The following is an 18647-nucleotide window of genomic DNA, read 5'->3' as shown; positions in this document are numbered from 1 at the left end:
CTGTTGTGCTGTGTTGCTATGTGCTCATGCTGACAGCTGCTATGTTTTGCTCCAAATTAGTGCCTGCCTTTCGCTTTTTGGAATGAAGTAATACCTACACGCAGGGCCAGCTTCCAATTCACTATGGAAATGCCCCCAAAACAAGTGAAAATACTACCAAAACAGATGCTTTGTACCCATTTCCTGATCGGTCACACACAATACTTCCTCTTTCTATATGGAGTTCCCCACGCATTCCCTCACCAGTTCCTTTTTTTTTTTTTTCTTTCCTAGCAGTCTAAACATTTCGTGTTGTCAAAAGAATTCAGCATGTCAGTGGTTCCACATTTCTTGTAACCGGCCCCACAGAAGTGTCAGGATGCTGAGCCATGCTTCTGAATGATGGCATACAGCCTGGAAGCCTGTTTTTCTTCCTGCAGAGCCAAGTCAAAGTAAAATGTGATTTTGAGTTCTATTTAAAGGTCTTACAGGAAATTGATAGTGGGTAATGAAAGAGGACCTTTTACAAGTCAATAGCTGTAAGATATTGATCAAATAGTTTTTAATGTTTAGCATTCTTTAATTGCTTCAAGAGCATTTGAATTGCCAGTTCAGTCTGACTAAATGTCCACTTCGCCCAGGACCACATCTCCAGTAATGGTCAGTGCTAGATACTGTTCAGAGGTGTTTCTCAATCTGTGGCCTCGGCAGTACTGCAAATCATTAAATATTGAATGATGACCTGAAAAACGGTCACTTTTTTTTTTTTAAGTAGTCAGTCAAGCAAAGGAAACACAGAAATAAAAGTAAAAATATTGTCAAAACATTATTGCAGAAGGCAAGAGAGTAAACACTCAAAGCATGGCCTCAGTGTAGTTGTCTGTGAATCAAAACCTTATAGCTGTATTGCACAAGGTGGTTCATGGATAGTTTTCCAAAAACTTAAGTAATCTCTAAATTAACAGGATTTGAGAGACATTGTTAAAGGGAAGGCACAAGATACTCAGAAATGCTCAGAGAAGTTTACTTCCTACCCTGGCAGCTACAAATAGGCCTATACAACAAAGCAGGACCTGATGTCTCACGATCATAATATTCTTGAATATTCGAAAACACCACATCTGAGAATAAAAACGTGTATAAAGAAAAAAAACACTCATTATTTTAATGAATTAATGTTGTTTCTCACAGTTTCTAACATCATAACAGCCTTCCCCCCACAAAAACAAATCATGTTTTCCTATTAAGCTGTCTTTAACCAATGTGCTCACCAGTTCATTAGTCACTTCTGTACATATAAGTATGTTCCAGTGAGCACAAATAGGAGCCCTTTTTGTGACTCAGCTCACACAGCCAAAGTGACTAGTAGTGGTTGCAGCACCTAAAGACAAATAACCAGGGTGAATGCTCTGGGGCTTGAGTGATCACAGATCTTTCATCAGTGTGACCCAAGACTAGATGAAAGAGTTACAAGTTCTGCATAAGCTGTTCAAATTAGAAAAGTAAAATAAGCTAGAATAAATATACCTTACATGGAAAACACGATCACAGTGATAAATATAAATATATACATAAAATTAAAGATGAGGGAAACATGGTCTGTAAAAAATACTTCAGAGTGCTATCTCCAGACAAAACTGAGCATACTTTATTACTATGTGCTACCCATTTTGAATCAGGTATTGTGAAATCAGAAAAGGATTATGCAGATACAGAGAGTTACTACACCAGTGAGTCTGGCATATGCAGCTCATTATGTATTTTATACTTTTGTATCTCAACCACTGGCATGAACAGATTTTCTAACTTTCTGAGAAATTCCTTTCCTTTCTCTGCTACCTGTCAGCCTATATGGTGTTTCAGTAAAAAAAAAAAAAAAAAACCACTAAGAATCTCAAAATTGTACAACTAGTCAAAACTTGAGCATTGTTTCAAAAATCATGGAAACTGGGGGAAGGCAGTATTTGATCTTGATTCAGAGTCCAACAGCTGTGAATTCAATCACTGTTTTGAGTCAGTCAGTCTGGGTCAGTCACTAAATGAGCAAAAGTGTTCTCCAGTTTTGTCATGTAGGAGTTGGGCTATATGTCCAATGGGCTGAGCATGAGATTGCAAGTCACAAGCCCTACCAAATGTTTATTCTATTTCAGGCTCATCATATGACAATGACCCAAGTCATCCAACTTCCCCATCTCTTCATTCTTTAAAATGTCACTGTTAATATTTGCCTGTGTGAGGGCTTAAAGATCTATGAATAAAAACATGCATAAGTGAAAATCATTGCTAAGTGAAAATCGTGACTAATACCCTAGTAACACAATTCCCTGCAACTGTAGAGAAATCCTCAGTGCTATGCTGTGCGAGCAACCAAAGCCCCTGTTGGTAGCTACATTGTGCATACTCTTTCTGTATTTAAACTCTATATTTGCCCTCAGTGATTCATATGTCTGCACAAGTGGTACAACACTAAAGGCCAAAAGTTTTGTTTTCAATCCTCTCACTCACTGGACAGTACTTTGCTTAACCTGTCTATGTTTCAATTTCCTCACTTGGAACTTTATCTGTATTTCTAAAGAGCTTCACTGTGAACAAAATACAAACTGCTTACTAATGTTTCCTATATTGCAGCAGATTGAGACATGTTTGCAACATTCCAGAGTTCGAGGAGTTAATTTTTCTGATACTTTATTAAAAATACATAGAGATGATTCATTCTCCCTTCCTCTTGGGACACACACCTCCCTCCAGTTTCAGCTGTGCCAGCTGGAGAGCCTGTGCCCAGGTGCTCCTCACCTGGCTGACTAATGCCAGCCAGTGGGAGCTCCCACCTGGAGATCTGCCCGATGATCCAAAGGTTGGCAACACCCACCATGTGGGTGCTGATGAGCAGCTGCAGATGCACTGGGGTGAGGAAGCCCTTGCTGAAGGCTGGGAAGGTCGTGTGCTCATAGCCTGTGGTCTATTGCATGATTATGTGTGGGTGGGTGTCTGTGCTTGTCAAAACCTCCTGATTCTTATCCTTGAATTGGATGAACATTTTGAGACAGTCAACCTTGAGTTAAGAGGAAGAGACAAGAAACCTCAGAGGTAAAGCTGGTGGACTTGATACATGTAGCAGCAAATTCAAGTCTATGTTACGCAGAAAGCCAGGCTAGGTGCTCTAGCAGCTCCTTTTAGTCCTGAAGTCTAGTAAACCTATGGCAAAAACATTTGAGCTTGGCTGCCTGAAGTTAAGGTCTTCTTTGTGGAATCATGTAAAGCACTTACAAAAAAGTAAAGACAGTTTCTGTCAAAGTAAATGAAACCCATATCAAAGGCTGCCAATTCACTTCAGGGCTTAAGGTGTTAAAAAAGTTTGGACTAATTGGAATACTAGAAAGAGATTCACAGTGCAGTGAATGACTGAACAGGTTTGATAATAGCATCTGGAAGTGAAAAAAAGAAATTCATGCTTCAGATGTTTGTGGCTTTTTCTTTACTTGTCTGCCTGCGAAACAGCTGTGGGACTTTTTTTTTTGTCTTACAGTAATATTTTTTGTGGAGATCATGTGCTGTGGGAAAAGCACTTTCCTGGTATTTCCAATATGTTGGACAGTGGCAGGTGACACTACCAGTTGCCAGTTCAGTGTGGATGCAGTTATACTTCCTTCCCTTCCCCACAAATCTGGATTTAGGTTCTTTCTGGAATCACAAGAGAACCTTTTAGGTGTCAGTGTTTCCAAGTCTCACATTTTTCACTGTGATTGGTGGCTCCTGCTGGGATGGGAACCAGGGCTATAGCAATATCAGATACTGACGCAAGGTTCCACCAAGGTGCAGCAGATGCCTGCAGTGCCTGTTCTGGCTCTTGCCACCCTAAGTGATCTGTTTACAATACATGTAATTACATGAATGAGGTTGGCAGATATGGCATATATATTACCGTACAGTAAGTGTAATCCAGTTATTAGAACTGGAGAAAGTTAACTTCGCATTTAAGTTTTGGTTCTACCATGGATTTCTTTTAGATGAGACACATTGTCTACCCTGTGATTTAATTCCCACTTTTTAAAAATAGAACTAAGACTTTCACATCTCTCTGAGATTATATCAGACACAGCACTAGGCAAGATAATGTCAACTAATTTCAATAAAGCTGGTGTGTCTTGTCTGTCCAGCACAATATAGAACTATGCAGGGCTACTAGCTTCAAGCCAAAATGTGTTATTCATTCTTGAGGAGCACTATGGAGCATTATACTAATGTTACAAGTCTTCTCCCAGGTCCATAGCTAGACTGGACTGAGCCAGCTCAGGAATCTCTGTCTATCATGTATAGTATTTTAACTTGCCCTAAGATTTTATCTTTTTACATAAATATACATATATAAATCAGGAAAAAAATGGCCAGCTCTCTCAGGGTGTGTTGACAATATGATCCTTTAAAGTAATTCTACATCATTTACATCATTCAGAAATAAAAACAAAACAAAACAAAACTGTGATTCAAAAATGCTTCTACCTACCTGTGGGTTTCAGGCACAGATTCCTTCAACTCAACATTAGATACTGCCTGATTCAGGCCACAGATGCAATGAAATGTCTCTGGGATGCTTATTTGTCTCTTCTGACCAAGGAGGGTACCTTCGGTGACTATACGCCTACCTCAAATGCCAAAACTTCAGAAGGGTAGATATGCTATGACTATAAACACATATTTTGACTCCATTTTGGACCAGTTATCTAGGGCAAAATTAGCACTTCTTCCCTCATCCTCTGTCTTGGACTAATTAGTCTGCCCTCATAAATAGTGTAACAACCCAGCTGAAAGCAATGGACCCAGATAACTAAGTGGCAAATAGGTCCTAAATTAATAGACTACTAGAGAAGAAACCCTACAGATAATGTGTGGTTTAGCGTGTGTGCTGTGCATCCTTCTGCCCATTTACACTTCCCAAAAGATCTGCTAGAAATAATAAGGAATATTAAAGCAGTCAACATAATGGCAAGAGACATGGTGGTATCACCACGAGGAAAAGCATCAAGACCTGATAGTGTGAGCCTCCCTTTAGTGGGCCTCTGTTTTCATATCCAATTCATCTCCTAGAATCCAAGTTTCTGGTTTGAGTTAGCAGCCAGCTGAACCTCTCTCTAGCAAAAATTCCTCTCTTTGACTAGTTTGCTCACTATTTACAGTATTTGGTGCCTTAACTCCAAGGTTGCTGGAGGGCTTACAGTCTTAAAGATATCTTTAAGATAATGAACTACAATGGTGATGATAAAAGGCATTGAGACATAATGTAGCAAACACCTCCTTGTGGAACACTAGATTAACAGATAAGGGAATGACAGATGACCTGATAGTTAGGTTTGATCAGCTATCATTTGTATTTTAGCAAATACAGGGAGAAGTACAGGGAAACTTGTTCAGATTGTGTGCTTGATAGAAAGTTCCTAAATCCATCTCTGTTATTATTGTTCAAATGCTAAAGTTTTGGAAGGAAAATCTGAGTGCCAGATTCAGTAGACAGTGCATGCCTATGCTCTCCATTCTGGAGCATATACCAGCTCCTCACATTAGGCTGCCTTGTGACCAAAGAAGACCAGCAGACCAAATTCGCAGCATCACTAAGAATCTTCATTTTTCTTGCAAGCATTTTTTAATCACTCTTCTATCTTTTTCTTATGTTTTCACATTCCTTTATTATACTAGCATCATTCATTTCCGATAAACCCAAACTCTGTGCAATCACAGCACATTATTTTAAGTTCATAAGAACAATAGTGAATTCAAGTATCTGTCATCCAATCTGGTTTTATGAGGACTCTAAGCTAGAGAGCTGACACAACACTACAAGGACTTATACTAATTGAAGGGGGGAGGCGGCACACTCAAAGAAGGGCATAGAAATGTGCTGCTTCTGCTCTCACCCCTTTCTGACTACCATGGGCTGAAATACCTACAATATTTGCTCATAAAGTGACAACAACTCCATTAGACTCGAATCAGTGTGCTGGAATTAAAACGCAAGTTAGGGCCATTGTTTATCAGCTGTTTCAACTAGAGGTCAGTGCATTGAAAGGATGCTGTAATTTTCCATTGCTTTCTACAAGGACAGGAATTACTTTTTTCTCACTGCAGCCCTGCATCACTCTGTGATCCTGTGAGCGTAATCCCTTGGCACTAAAGCCTCTTATTGACAATGCAGTAAACCTGCTCTGTAAGCATCAGAAAAGGGAAATACAGATGTTCCAAATTTGTGTTTGGCAAAATATGACACCGAAATCAATTAGATGTTTCCAGATCAATAGGCTTCAGTCAATAAACCTCCTGTCAGAACAATGTCTAGCAGACTTGTTGACATTATTCGAAAGCTCCTGATTAAAAATCTCTGTTGGGTTTGTGATTAAAGCTGTTATTCTGTTCCTTATCTATTTGTTGCTACTTGTAGACATCATTTGTGGGGTAGCCTGAAGGTCTTGACTGAAAGTTTCAGCTGTTGCACATAAAACTTAATTACAAGGTCAGAGACAAGAACTTGTTTGTTGGGGGTTTACAGGAGGAAAATCAAAGCTTTTGAGATTTTGCTTCAGAAGACAGATGCTGTTAGGAGTGCTACCTCCTTTTGCATTAGGAAGCTATGTCACTCCTGCAGTCCAAGGCTTGAATTCCATTTTTGTTTAATTAAGCCAAAGCCAAATACTGCTGAAAATATTTGCAGAACTTTGGGAAGCTTTCTTCCAGAGTCAGCCAAGTAATTTTAGAAACAGTTCAACCTGCTGCATCCTAAGGTTTTGATTCAGCAAGATGAGTAAGCAGGAATTCATTCATTCAGCATTGAATTCATTGCCAAATTGAAGTTCAGAAGCTATCCGAGAATCTATTCCTGAAGGATGGAGGCACTGAATTAGGTTCATAAATCTTCCTCTGCAGTGGAGGGCAAGGACCAGAACAGAATTTGAGGAAGAGAACTCACAAATTCCAGTTACCGTGTAGCCTGCTGGAAGCCACTGACCTTCCTGAAGGGGAGGAGGGAGACATTTCTGTGTGCCTTGTAGACACCGTCAAGCAGGACTAAAATCTGTCTGTCCATCGCAGATGAAGAAACCCTCCAAACAGGGAGATTTCTTTAATGAGCCGAATTTCCACAGTCCAGCTACTATTGAAGGTGCTTTGAACTGCATTGGCCAACACATACCCGCACTAGTGATGTGTGGGCCTGTCCAGTCTTTAAGATAAATTGAAACAGATCCCTCCTGGCTTTATGTTGGGCACATCCCAATCTGTGCACCGGCAGGGATACTCATACCTACCTTGTATTGGCAAGTCAGCACATCATGCCTGCTCTGCCCTTAAGCCTACATCAGCCATGGTTCCAGCAGAGTCTGTGTCTTTCTGCATCTCTCACAGCCCAGCAGCAGGGCCCTGTTTTGGATGTTGGTATGGTGAAGAGCTTGATGAGCATCTGTTTACCTAGCACTCCTTTTATATGGAATACAGTTATTTGGCAGAGTCAAATGCATAACTTTAGGCTACAAATCAAATCAGGTCTCTTTTATTTTTCCAGAAAGAAGAAGTTCTTGGGGTTTTGTGAGTTAGTTAATCTCTGTGACTAGAAAAGATAGCATCATGCCACTCAGAAATGCAATATAAGACTATCAGAATGAAGGTATGAGCCCAAGGTCCTCGTAGGTCAGTCTGTGCTACCCACACCAGCTAACAGTGCACTGTGGAGGAAGATGGTAAGAGCAGGCAAATATTCAGTGATTTGCCCCCAAAACTGCCCTGGCTTCCAGGAATTTGTTTTCCAGGAAAATTCCAGGTCAGACATCCCTATTCATTTATCCAGTCATTTTTTAACCCATTTACACTTTTGGTGTGCACACATCCTGGGGCACAGAGTTCTTCAACTTTTAAGAGCCCTTGTATGGAATCTCCCTTTTCCTTTTTATTTTCAATGACCACCTTCTACTTCATTTTTATTCATTTTGCTTTGAAAAAAACATTAGTTTAGAAGTTCAGGAAAACATGTTGAAATTTTAGCCTGAGGGAAAAAAGTAACGAGTGTGAAACAGCACTGTAACTTTTTTATCCTTCTCTTGTATTTAGTTTTTAACTGTACACTCCTAACACACTGGTTGTACAAATTCTTGATGCAAACTCTTTCAATTTATTGAGATTTTGACAATGTCTGACGCTCTTCTAGAAGACTTGGCTTTTGAATAAGGGGACCTTAGGGTACCTTTCTCTCACTTGTGTTCTCTTGCCCATTTCAACTGTTAAGGTGTTTGCCGCTGTCGCTGTAAAGAAAAGTTTTAAAACGCAGCCTTAGGACACTCAGGCTTTTAAGCCAAACCTCGGGCTTCTGAGAACCCAGTTCATGACTTTAAAACGCCGCGTGAATTATAGATAAAAACAATAATTCATTCGCTAGGTTGGGAGGAATTCCTCCCTTTCACATTAAAATCCTCCGTGCTGTGAACTCCCCGCAGCCGGGCCGCAGAAGGAGCGGCACCGCCAGCACGGGGTGGGAGGGCGAGGGCCCTGACGGCTGCGGGAGCCGTCAGGTGGGTACCGGACAGAGGGACGGACGTAGGGACAGAGGGACAGCGGCTTCCCGCGGGCGGGCGCGGCCAGGAGTGCGCGGCGCCGGGCCGGGCCGGGCCGTGGCGGGCGGGGGGCGCCACCGGGGCGCTGCCGGCGGAAGGCGCTGGGTGCCAGGTCGGAGCGGGGCGCCGGTCCCGCCCCGGCGCTATCCGGCCTGCGGGGAAGCCCGGCCGGCAGCCGCAGCCCTGCGCCACCCGCGGGCAGCAGCAGCCCCCCGCCCCGCCCCTGCCCGTCCTGTTGCAGAGCCTCTTTGGGGAAGCGGGGTGGGCGCAGGACCCGCGCCGTGGGTGCGCGGCCGCTCGCACAGCGCCGGGGCGGGGGGAGCTTTGGCAGAGCCTCCTTCCGCGAGGCAGGGTCAGTCGCTGCCGGCAGGTCAATTTGGGCCGGGGTGCCCCCCCCCGCTTCCCCCGCCGCTGCCCTTGCGTGTTTGTGTGTGCGCGTGTGCGCGCTGATTACAGTAATTTTGAGGGCGATGTTGCAACGGGGCAGAGTGTGCGGGGCGGCCCGTGCTGAACTTTATAACGCTCCTGCATGTCAACCGCCCTCGGTATTGCGTCCGTAAACGGGTCAGCGGGAGCGGCGGCCGGCCTCGCCGCCCTCGCCACCTCCCTCCTGCCTCCGGGCCGTCCGGCCAGGAAGGGGAGTTATTTGGGATTACGGCGGCCGCCGGTAGCCCCGTCACAGCCTCCGCGCTGCCACGCCGCGCCCGGGATCTCGACAGAGAGCGAGATGAGGGGCAAAGAGGAGAAGTCGTCGCTGAAAGGTGGGTTTACCGCTCTGCCGGCGAGACACCCTGCCCTGGCAGGAAAACGTCTCCCCACAGGGGAAATTACCCCTCCAGCAGCGGGGCCACCGCAGAGCGGGGCACCGGAGGACACAGGAGGGTGCGTGCGGGGTACAGCAGGGGCAGCGTTCCGCACAGAAAGGGTCCAGGTAACTTGGCAAGAGCAGCGGAGCCTTTCCAAAGAGACCGGTGCAAAGCGGCGGCGAGGGCGGTGGTGTTACCGGCCGGAGCGTGGGCAGCGGCCGGCGACAGTGAGGCCGCTCTCGGGCTGCGCCGTGGGCTCTTGTGGGCAGCGTGGGGGGCCGCGGCTGAGCAGGGAGGCGGGAAGTGGGTTGCAGCCCATGGGACGTTGTGCAGAAGAGGGGGGAAGGCTGTGCTGGAGCCCGCCCGGGGGCTGGGAGACGCTTGCCTCTGTGCACAGCTGGCGTGAGTGTGCCGGGGAGGCAGCGCCGGCGGCTCGGCTGCGGGGTGCCACGTCGTAAAGCCCGGAGAGAGATGCCAGGGGAGCAGAGAGCGAGGGACGGAAGCTCTGGTTACCCTCAAAACTTCGGATCTCAAGTAACACTCTAAAAGCAGTCCTGAGGGAGCAGAGGAAACTGACTGCTCCTTTTCCAATCTGTCAAGTTTGGGGGTTGGGGGGGGGAGGATGGTGCCTTTTGATTTTTTTTTTTTTTGGGGGGGCTCTGCTTCGATTAATGACAGTGGCAGTTTTTGCAAGAGAGGCGTGCAACAAGTCGGAAAAGCTAGAGCCCCGCCAGCTGCAGACAGCTTTTTCCTTGCCTCTCCCGTCGCCCCTTCCTTCCCCGGCGCCGGCTCCCTTGCACTCCCCCGCAGAGTGGCGGCGGGGCCGGGCAGGGCCCCCCTCCGCTCCGGGAAGGACAGCGGCGTCTCGGTGCAGAGACCAGCGGAACCAGCAAACATCCCTCTTTACTCTCTCGCTCTAAGGCCTTTGCAGCACTTGCTAAGACCTGTTGCCCACCTCGGAGGGGTTATCTCTATACTTCACGTCATCCGTCTTGCTGCTCAGGGTGAGCTGCAGCCTTTGACGGCTGCTGTGCAGGGATGCTTGCCATCACTCCCCCGGGGGCAGACAATACAGGCAGCTGCCAAGGGATGCCGCCCAGCGGCCGGCTGTGCTGGCGGGGGAAGAAGCAGCAGCGGGTGCAGCGAGGGAAAAAAAAAAAAAAAACAAAAAAGGGCTCCGGGAGGGGGGAGGACGGGGGCACGTTGCAGCTGGAGCCGCTGGCCGCATCCCAGCGCCCTTCGCTCAGACGGCAAGGCGAAATACGCGCATGAATAACGCCCCGTCGGGTGGAAAGTTCCACCCGCCTGTAGCACGCAGGAGCCCAGCACCCCCTGGCCGCGCTTGCCCCCTGCGAGGGCTGCAAGCGGGGATGCGCCCCGGGGCGACAGTTAGGGGGAGGCCGTGATACCTTGATACCCATCGCCGGACCTGCCCCGCGACCCCCGGGCGAGGATCCCCGGCAGCATCGTTCCACCTTGTGTTTTCGTGTATGCACCAGCGCTCCTGACGTGCCCCCAGTGCTCCCGCAAGGAAGCGACTGAGCAATTAAGTCCCGGGTACACGGTGTTCCCAAATGACCGTGTACAGTGGAAACAGAAACTGCGAAGCCTGGGCTGTTTTAATCTGGTGGGCCTTTTTTTTTTTTTATTTATTTTCCCTTTCACTTGTCTAGTTCTCGGTCATCTTCCCACCTGTTCTAGAAGCAGATCTCTGCCGTCTCCTCCAAGTTCAGGGGACTGAGATTTTTTTCCCTCCTGTTTCCCTTTTTGGAATTAAAAAAAAGACATTGTATATTTTTTTTTTCCTTTTTCCTTTCACTAATGTCCCAGCCAGGATCAGGGCAGTGCACAGAAGGGGACGTTTGTTTGTTTTATTGAAAACCGGGCAGGAAATCTTGTTCTCCTGAGTCACTGTGGCTCCTTCAAGGAAACGTCAGCGTCCCTTATCGCCGCTTACCCGGGGCGGCGAACCGGCGGCAGGACCCGAGAGCGGACGCGGGCTGCGGCGGGGGGGGAGGGGGACGACACACGCTTTAGGAAGCTGCTCGTCCAGGACAGAGCCAGATTTCAACTTTATATAAAAAAAAAAAAAAAAGGAGTGCCGGGAAAAGAAGTGGGGGCAGAGATATGGGGTTAAGGGAGTTTGCTGTGGAAAAAATATATGTATGTATTTGATGCGTTTGTTCATAGATGCTCTGCTTGGTGGGGATGCGGTGAGGGGCTCTCCAGGGGGTGCGCCTAGGGGGGAGCAGTGGCAAAGTCGGCGACGGTCATGTTTTTCCCCCCTCCTCCGCCTCCCCCGATGACCGCCTCCGAGGACGTCGGGGGAGAAGTGGGGGGGACGATCGTCGCCGCCCCGCCCCGTTCCCGCCCATCACCGCCGCCACTTAAACGTCGTCGGGTACCTCACCGAGGCAGTGCGGTGCTGAGAGCCGGTGGTGATTGTACGCTCTTTATTTATCCTCCACTCGCTCGAAAATGACCGTGAAAGCAGCCGAGGCGTCTGGTCCTACCTTGACTTACTCGAAGATGAGGGGGATGGTGGCCATCCTCATCGGTGAGCGGCGGGGAGCTTCTCCAAGGATGCTCGGGGAGCTGTTATTTATTTTCCGCAGGATGGCTTAACCATTTTATTTCTTCTTTCCCTGTCCTTTTACTTCATAGCTTTCATGAAGCAGAGAAGAATGGGGCTAAACGACTTCATTCAGAAGATAGCCACCAACTCCTATGCATGCAAGCAGTAAGTATCAGAAATTTCAGACAGATTTCAGTCACAAATGTAGCTGTTTATTGCAAAATATACTTTAAAAAAATGTTTATTGTGATGCCTCTGACATGACTGTTACGGAAGAGTTAATTGATCTCGAGGTGTTACTCACTTGGCAACACATCCTAGTGGGCTGGGTTTGGGGAGAAATTAGTTGGATGGGAATTTTAGAGCCCCGTCCCTGTTTTGAACTATACTTACAGTATAAATACATTTCTTTGTATGGCAGAATTTACTTTCTGTGGATTAATTTTACTCCTTAAATCGAATAGATTGTTTCAGTAGCCTTCTGTAATAGCCCAACCCAAAACTTCTCTTTCACAATACATGCATGCCCTCTGGCGGAAAGATCTTATTGATGCTTTTGGTGAACTCTTCTAATTATGCATACTCTTGCCCTTGCAGCCCTGAAGTTCAGTCTATCTTGAAAATCTCCCAGCCTCAAGAGCCTGAACTTATGAATGCTAATCCTTCTCCTCCGGTAAGCAGATTTTACTTAGTGAAGCATTTTTAGAACATCAAATCAGCTGGTAATAGAAGTGTAACAAAATTAGCATCCGGAGTGTTACTTTAATTCAGCTGATAGCACACTGGTGTGACTGGGAAAAAAAAGCTCCCAAGTTAAACTGAAGATTTTTGCCAACATGGAAAAAAAAAATAAGCTTTATTGCTTGTTACTTCACTATGGAATGTGGCTAAGACCTCAATGAGAACTTTTAAATAAACTATGGCTGTTATACCCTTCTTAGGCAGTGCCTAGTAGTTGAAGATATCTGGCAGAGGTCAAGATTAAATTCTTAGTGATAAGAGGAGTGCTAATCTTCACTTTCAATGTAATTTTATTGATATTTTCGAAAAAGAGGCATTGTTGATACTCTCCCTACCAAGCTATTTTTAATAAACGTGACCTGTCTGCTTATTTTTCTAGCCCAGTCCTTCACAGCAGATCAATCTTGGTCCATCATCCAACCCACATGCCAAACCATCAGACTTCCATTTCTTAAAAGTGATTGGAAAAGGCAGTTTTGGGAAGGTAAGTCTAACTTCTTTTCGCTGTGATTTATTTACCCTTCCACTCTTGTATGTAATGCCCGAGCGTCTGGTTTGTACTGGCTTTGGTAAATGGTGGTCACTTAAACCAGATATGAGCATGTTTTGCAGCCTGGTTCTCTGCATATCTGCAGGGAGAGCGAGCAGCATGCTGCCTTTGAAAGAGCTGTAGAAGAGTGAGGGAATGAGGAGGCACTAGTGCTGGGAAGAATATATACTTTGCTTTTGGAGGGGGACGGGACTACTAATAAAAACTTTGGGCTAAACACTATTAAGCTGCCAGAGGCAGCTGCCAGAGGCTTAATAGTGTTTAGGCATTTCCAGCAAAGGACTTGCACGTTGAACCAAAGGGATGTAAAAGTGCTCAGCAGTTCAGTCAGTAAAGGCTTGTTTCCAGTTGTGTTTACAAGCTGTTCTGTATTTCAGCATTGCTCAGTTCTGGAATTTTATCCTCTTTCAGGTTCTCCTTGCACGACATAAGGCAGAAGAGCAGTTCTATGCTGTTAAAGTCCTGCAGAAAAAAGCAATCCTGAAGAAGAAGGAGGTAAGCTGCTTCTTCCTGATGCCATTGTGATGTACACAAAATATATTTTTACTGCTGTTACTAAGCAAGTGTACTAAACATTGATAATTTCTTATGTTTTCAGGAGAAGCACATTATGTCAGAACGTAATGTCCTGCTGAAAAATGTGAAACACCCCTTCCTGGTTGGGCTGCACTTTTCCTTCCAAACTGCAGACAAATTGTATTTTGTCCTAGACTACATCAATGGTGGAGAGGTAAGCAGTAAGAAAATGAAATAGTATTTCCTATCATGTGCACAGTGGTAGGGTAGACTTTTTCACCCTTCCTTTTAAATAAAAAAGAGTTGCAAGGGGAAAAGTCATGGGGGAAAAGTTACTAGATTGAGTGTTTCCAGCCTGCCAGGTTTTGAACTACCAAAGGATCATTAGGCCATTTCCTGCTATTGTTCTCCCTGGCTATATATGTTGAGTCTAATTAAGTGCATTGTTAACAGGCTTTGGCGCCGTTTAAACAACTTTGTTCTCTCTGTCTCCTGTAGTTGTTCTACCATCTCCAGAGGGAGCGTTGCTTCCTGGAGCCAAGAGCTCGATTTTACACTGCTGAAATCGCCAGTGCACTGGGCTACCTGCACTCCCTGAACATTGTTTATCGGTAAGCAATCTTGTGCAGCTTGGCAGACTGAAAAAAAGAAAAAACGTGCTTTGTTGAATAAACATTGACAAGTTGAACTCAATGTGAGTTCAGAATTGCTTTTAATATTTTTTCGTGGCTTAGTGAGGTTCTGTAAGCAATTGCACTTGAAATAGTCTCGCTGTAGGTCCTCTAACAAGCCCTTGTCTTCTTTCATCTCTTCCTACAGAGACTTGAAGCCGGAGAATATTCTGCTTGATTCACAGGGGCACATTGTCTTGACTGACTTTGGACTCTGCAAAGAAAACATAGAGCACAATGGCACGACCTCCACCTTCTGCGGCACACCGGAGGTACGGGCAGCCCGCGGCATGCAGAGTGGCAGCAAGCGCTGTTTTCGTCAGTGAAACCTGACGTGTCCCATGTATATTTCTGGCTTGTTAGACAAGCAAGGGGGTATTATGGGTCTTGTAATATCATGCTGCCAGTGAGGATATGTAGGGCTTGTTAAGCAGGAGAGGACAGTTTTTGAGCTGCCTCCCTGTTTATAAAGAGCTTGTAGCCCTCCAGTAGCTTAGATATTGCTGGGATTCGGTAAGCTGCTTTCATTCAAGAATGAGAGGCTTTCCTAATTGTAAAGATCTCTTTGGTTAATGTGGCTCTCTTCCTTTTCTTACACAGTATCTTGCTCCTGAAGTTCTCCATAAGCAGCCCTATGACCGGACTGTGGACTGGTGGTGCCTTGGAGCAGTCCTGTATGAGATGCTTTATGGCCTGGTAAGCAGTGAATCCTTCATGACAAATCAAACTAGCTTACTTGTCCTTCTCCCTCAAGAAGCCTCATTAACCCAGATCTCTCCTTTCCTATTCCTACAGCCGCCCTTCTACAGCAGGAACACGGCAGAAATGTACGACAACATCTTGAACAAACCCTTGCAGCTGAAGCCAAATATTACCAACTCTGCTAGACATCTCCTGGAAGGCCTCTTGCAGAAGGACAGGACAAAGAGGCTTGGTGCCAAGGAGGACTTTGTAAGTGGAAACCAGCTGGTGCCTGTGGGCAGCACAGAAGGGTGACTAGGCCATACTGCTTACATTAGCTTGGGTCTGAATTAATCTATTTTTCTCTCTGTAACAGATGGAGATTAAGAATCACATCTTCTTCTCCCCAATTAACTGGGATGATCTCATTAATAAGAAGATTACGCCCCCTTTTAACCCAAATGTGGTATGTATCACTTCTAATTATAGAATGTATGGAGAGTGTCTTTTTCCCCCTTGTCTTCATGTTGTGCCCAGGAGCTGGGGGCAACTGGCTGGATGGGTGTGTACGGGGAACACAGCTTTTCCTTCCCCTGTGGCTGAACCAGGAAGATTAAAAATAAGCAAGTAGCTGATGGAGCATATGAATTTAGCTGGGTTTTTTGGCCTATCACATGCTTCATTTGCATGGCTATTTTAAAGTCATCCCCAGCATCCCCATTTTATCCAAGGGGAAGGTAAGGTGTAGAAAGCAAGTAGCTTCTAAGGGCAGAGTGGCATTTGGCTTGTTAGATACTAATACCTAAAGAGGGAGATCTGGTTGTGGAGGTTGTTCTCTTTCACTTTCTGAGCATTTTATAACCTAAATTTAGTAACTAGCCCAGAGATCAAAGTCTTCCCCTGCAAACTGCTGCATGGCAGAGTGGCATGTTTGCATTGTTGCATGAGCTTAGTTGGGGGATAGTGCATTAAAACTGAATCATCTTGGTTTTAGTGAGACAACATGCAGCAGGAGACAAAAAAAAAAAGACTAAAACTGTCAAAGACTCTTAAAACAGTGGGCCCAAGGTGATAACACTGTGAGTCTCTGCACAAGGGTGCTTGTCCCCATTTTGACTTGAACTGTGCACTCACAAAACATTTGTGTCTAACTGTTGTATCTTTCATTTTCTGCTCTTTCCACAGAGTGGCCCCAGTGACCTGCGACACTTTGATCCGGAGTTTACAGACGAGCCAGTCCCCAGTTCCATCGGCCAGTCCCCAGACAGCATCCTCATCACTGCCAGCGTCAAAGAGGCTGCTGAGGCTTTTTTGGGCTTCTCATATGCCCCACCTGTGGACTCTTTCTTGTGAACATTTTTCTTTTTCTTTTTTAATAATAATAACTATTATTTTTATTTTTGTTTGGCCTTCTGGTGAAACTGCCAGTTGACCGGTCATTTTGAAAGAGAATTTGCACATTTCTACCATGGCAGCTTTGCAGCCTTAATTTCAACTACACTGTTTGCTGGAAGCTTTTTTGAAGAGCACATCACTCTCTAAATGAGCTTTACAGGCTTTTCATTTCCATTCGTTCTTCCCCAAAAGTGGTGCTGTCTCCTTGGGAAAGAAAAACAAGAGTGACTGCTGCCACAGACTGCTATGGCAGATCGTAGGAGTAAGAACAAGCTGTTTTGAAATCGTGCTCCGAAAAGCCTTGCCTGAAGATCTATCTGAACGTGATGAGGATTTTATGAAATGTGCCTTTTTCTGATGAGATCTCGTGAGCTCCAAAGCTTTCCCTGTTGCAGAGTGTGTTTCTCAGTTCATTTATGTGGGTTTACTATGTGAACAAATGGTATGTGTGTGGTCTGCGTACTACAGATGGACTTAGTTTAAAGCATCAGTGTGACACTTGCAGGATACCACAATGTGGGGCATTGTTTCTTTCTTCCATATTTGGAAGATAAATTAAGTGTAATTTTGAAATTTCTTTTGTAAATCTATACAGTCAACTAAAATTATTGAAATGGGCTCACAATTACTTGTATCCAAATGCTTGAAGAAAGCATTGCTGCTATGAAAAAAGATTTCTATTTTTAGAAAGGGTTTTTATGGACCAAAATGCCCCAGCTGCAGTCGGTCAAAGCTGTTGGATTATTTTTTCTTTTTTCTTTTTTTTTTTGTTTTGTTTTGTTTTTGGTTTTTTTTTTGTTTGTTTTAAAGATGTCATCTGTAAAATGGGCATTATTTATGGTTTTGGGGTTTAGGGGTTTTTCATTCCTGATTGTATGTATTGTAAATCTGTACATTCAGTTATAACTCTAGATGTATATTTAAACTTACAGACTTACTTGTAATGTATACCATCATTATAATGTAATATAATTAACATGGTTATATGTATCATATTTTTTGTGACCAAACCCATTGGTTTGCAGTAAAATCCTGAAAAATACTTCCATAAACTCTGTCATCTTTTATTTTAAAAGAAAGGTTTTCTCTCTAAAATTTTAGCCAGCTTTTAAAAAAAATTAAGAACAAATCTGAGCTACCAGTCAGCTAAGATATCTGTGTAATTCTACTCCATCAAACTGCACCCGTTCAAGTCTTTTCATGGATACACCTTGGCAAAATACTTGGTCTTCCAGCTGTAGGTGTTTAGTGGGTGTGTATCACTGTGGATGCTCTCTTGTGGTATGAATGTTCACACTTCTCAAAATGGGTTTCTTCACCTGTAGTAAAGTGAAGGTACTACTCTGGTGTGGACAAAGCACAACTACACTTGAAGAATTAAGTCCTTAGGTCTGTTGTATAACAAAGACTTGAGCTGTTTTAGCACTGTGCTGCAAATGTATGCTAAAAGCAGCTTGGTGTAAGGCTGATGAAAACTCCTGACCTAGGGGTCCATCCTGGAGCATTGAACATCACTGCTATGATATGAGGCAGTGTAACACACCCTGAGTTTACCAGTATGCCAAAATCTGTATTGGTGAGGATTTTGACAATTGTTCATATGCTTACCTGGATGGGCTAACAGTGGCTATTCATCTAAAACTGAGCTGTTCAATAGAGGTTTTTATTACTGAGTACTACTGGGTGGCCTGTAAGAGGGACTTTTCAGCCAAGAATTAAGATAACCACTTCTGGGGTGATTGCATTCAATTTCTTCTGCACGGTGATGGATGGCTTTCTTCCTTCTACGAGGGATTGAGCATCTGCACCTTATTTGCAGCTTCCATTATCCACTGGTTACTGCAGTTGGTGGTCTTAGCAATTCAGAGAATCAAAATTAGCAGTTGTTGAGGAAAACCTGGACAGAGCCAAGTGTTGCTTGGGCCACTGTGATAACAGCAGTGTAAGCAAAGCTCTCATAGGGGTGATATTTCTGTTCATTATATTTCTGAGATAAAAGCATGCAGTAACTTTCCATCCTTTACTATCCATTAGATGTAGGAACAAAAAAAAAAGTATGGCTTCGGCTGTGTCTGGGAGACCACACTCAGAGCTGAAAATGCTAATTTATAGCATTAAAGAAACATCTCTCAGATCGTGTTAGTA

At 44.8% G+C, this 18647-nt stretch overlaps 1 protein-coding gene across 3 annotated transcripts in view; it reads left to right on the top strand.

Moving 5' to 3' along the window:
* SGK1 (serum/glucocorticoid regulated kinase 1) overlaps positions 1-17544 on the top strand; it is a 78258-nt gene extending 60714 nt beyond the window's left edge. The window contains exons 1-12 of one of the 3 annotated variants that reach the window (XM_005509401.3): positions 8850-9328; positions 12038-12113; positions 12546-12621; positions 13069-13173; positions 13651-13734; positions 13838-13969; positions 14254-14366; positions 14575-14698; positions 15027-15122; positions 15222-15377; positions 15484-15573; positions 16293-17544. In XM_005509401.3, the coding sequence (XP_005509458.2) occupies positions 9097-9328; positions 12038-12113; positions 12546-12621; positions 13069-13173; positions 13651-13734; positions 13838-13969; positions 14254-14366; positions 14575-14698; positions 15027-15122; positions 15222-15377; positions 15484-15573; positions 16293-16460 (1452 nt within the window). In that variant the 5' untranslated portion in view covers positions 8850-9096 and the 3' untranslated portion in view covers positions 16461-17544. Of the gene's footprint in view, positions 1-8849; positions 9329-11683; positions 11931-12037; positions 12114-12545; positions 12622-13068; positions 13174-13650; positions 13735-13837; positions 13970-14253; positions 14367-14574; positions 14699-15026; positions 15123-15221; positions 15378-15483; positions 15574-16292 lie in introns of those variants that run through there. The other 2 variants (XM_005509400.4, XM_065057052.1) reach the window with 2 other exon arrangements.
* Positions 17545-18647: the final 1103 nt, after the last annotated feature.

This window comes from Columba livia, chromosome 3 (genome assembly GCF_036013475.1).
Source record: "Columba livia isolate bColLiv1 breed racing homer chromosome 3, bColLiv1.pat.W.v2, whole genome shotgun sequence".
Lineage (NCBI taxonomy): Eukaryota > Metazoa > Chordata > Aves > Columbiformes > Columbidae > Columba > Columba livia.
The sequence above is the reverse complement of the archived record's forward strand: the minus strand, read 5'-3'. Positions and strand labels throughout refer to the sequence as shown.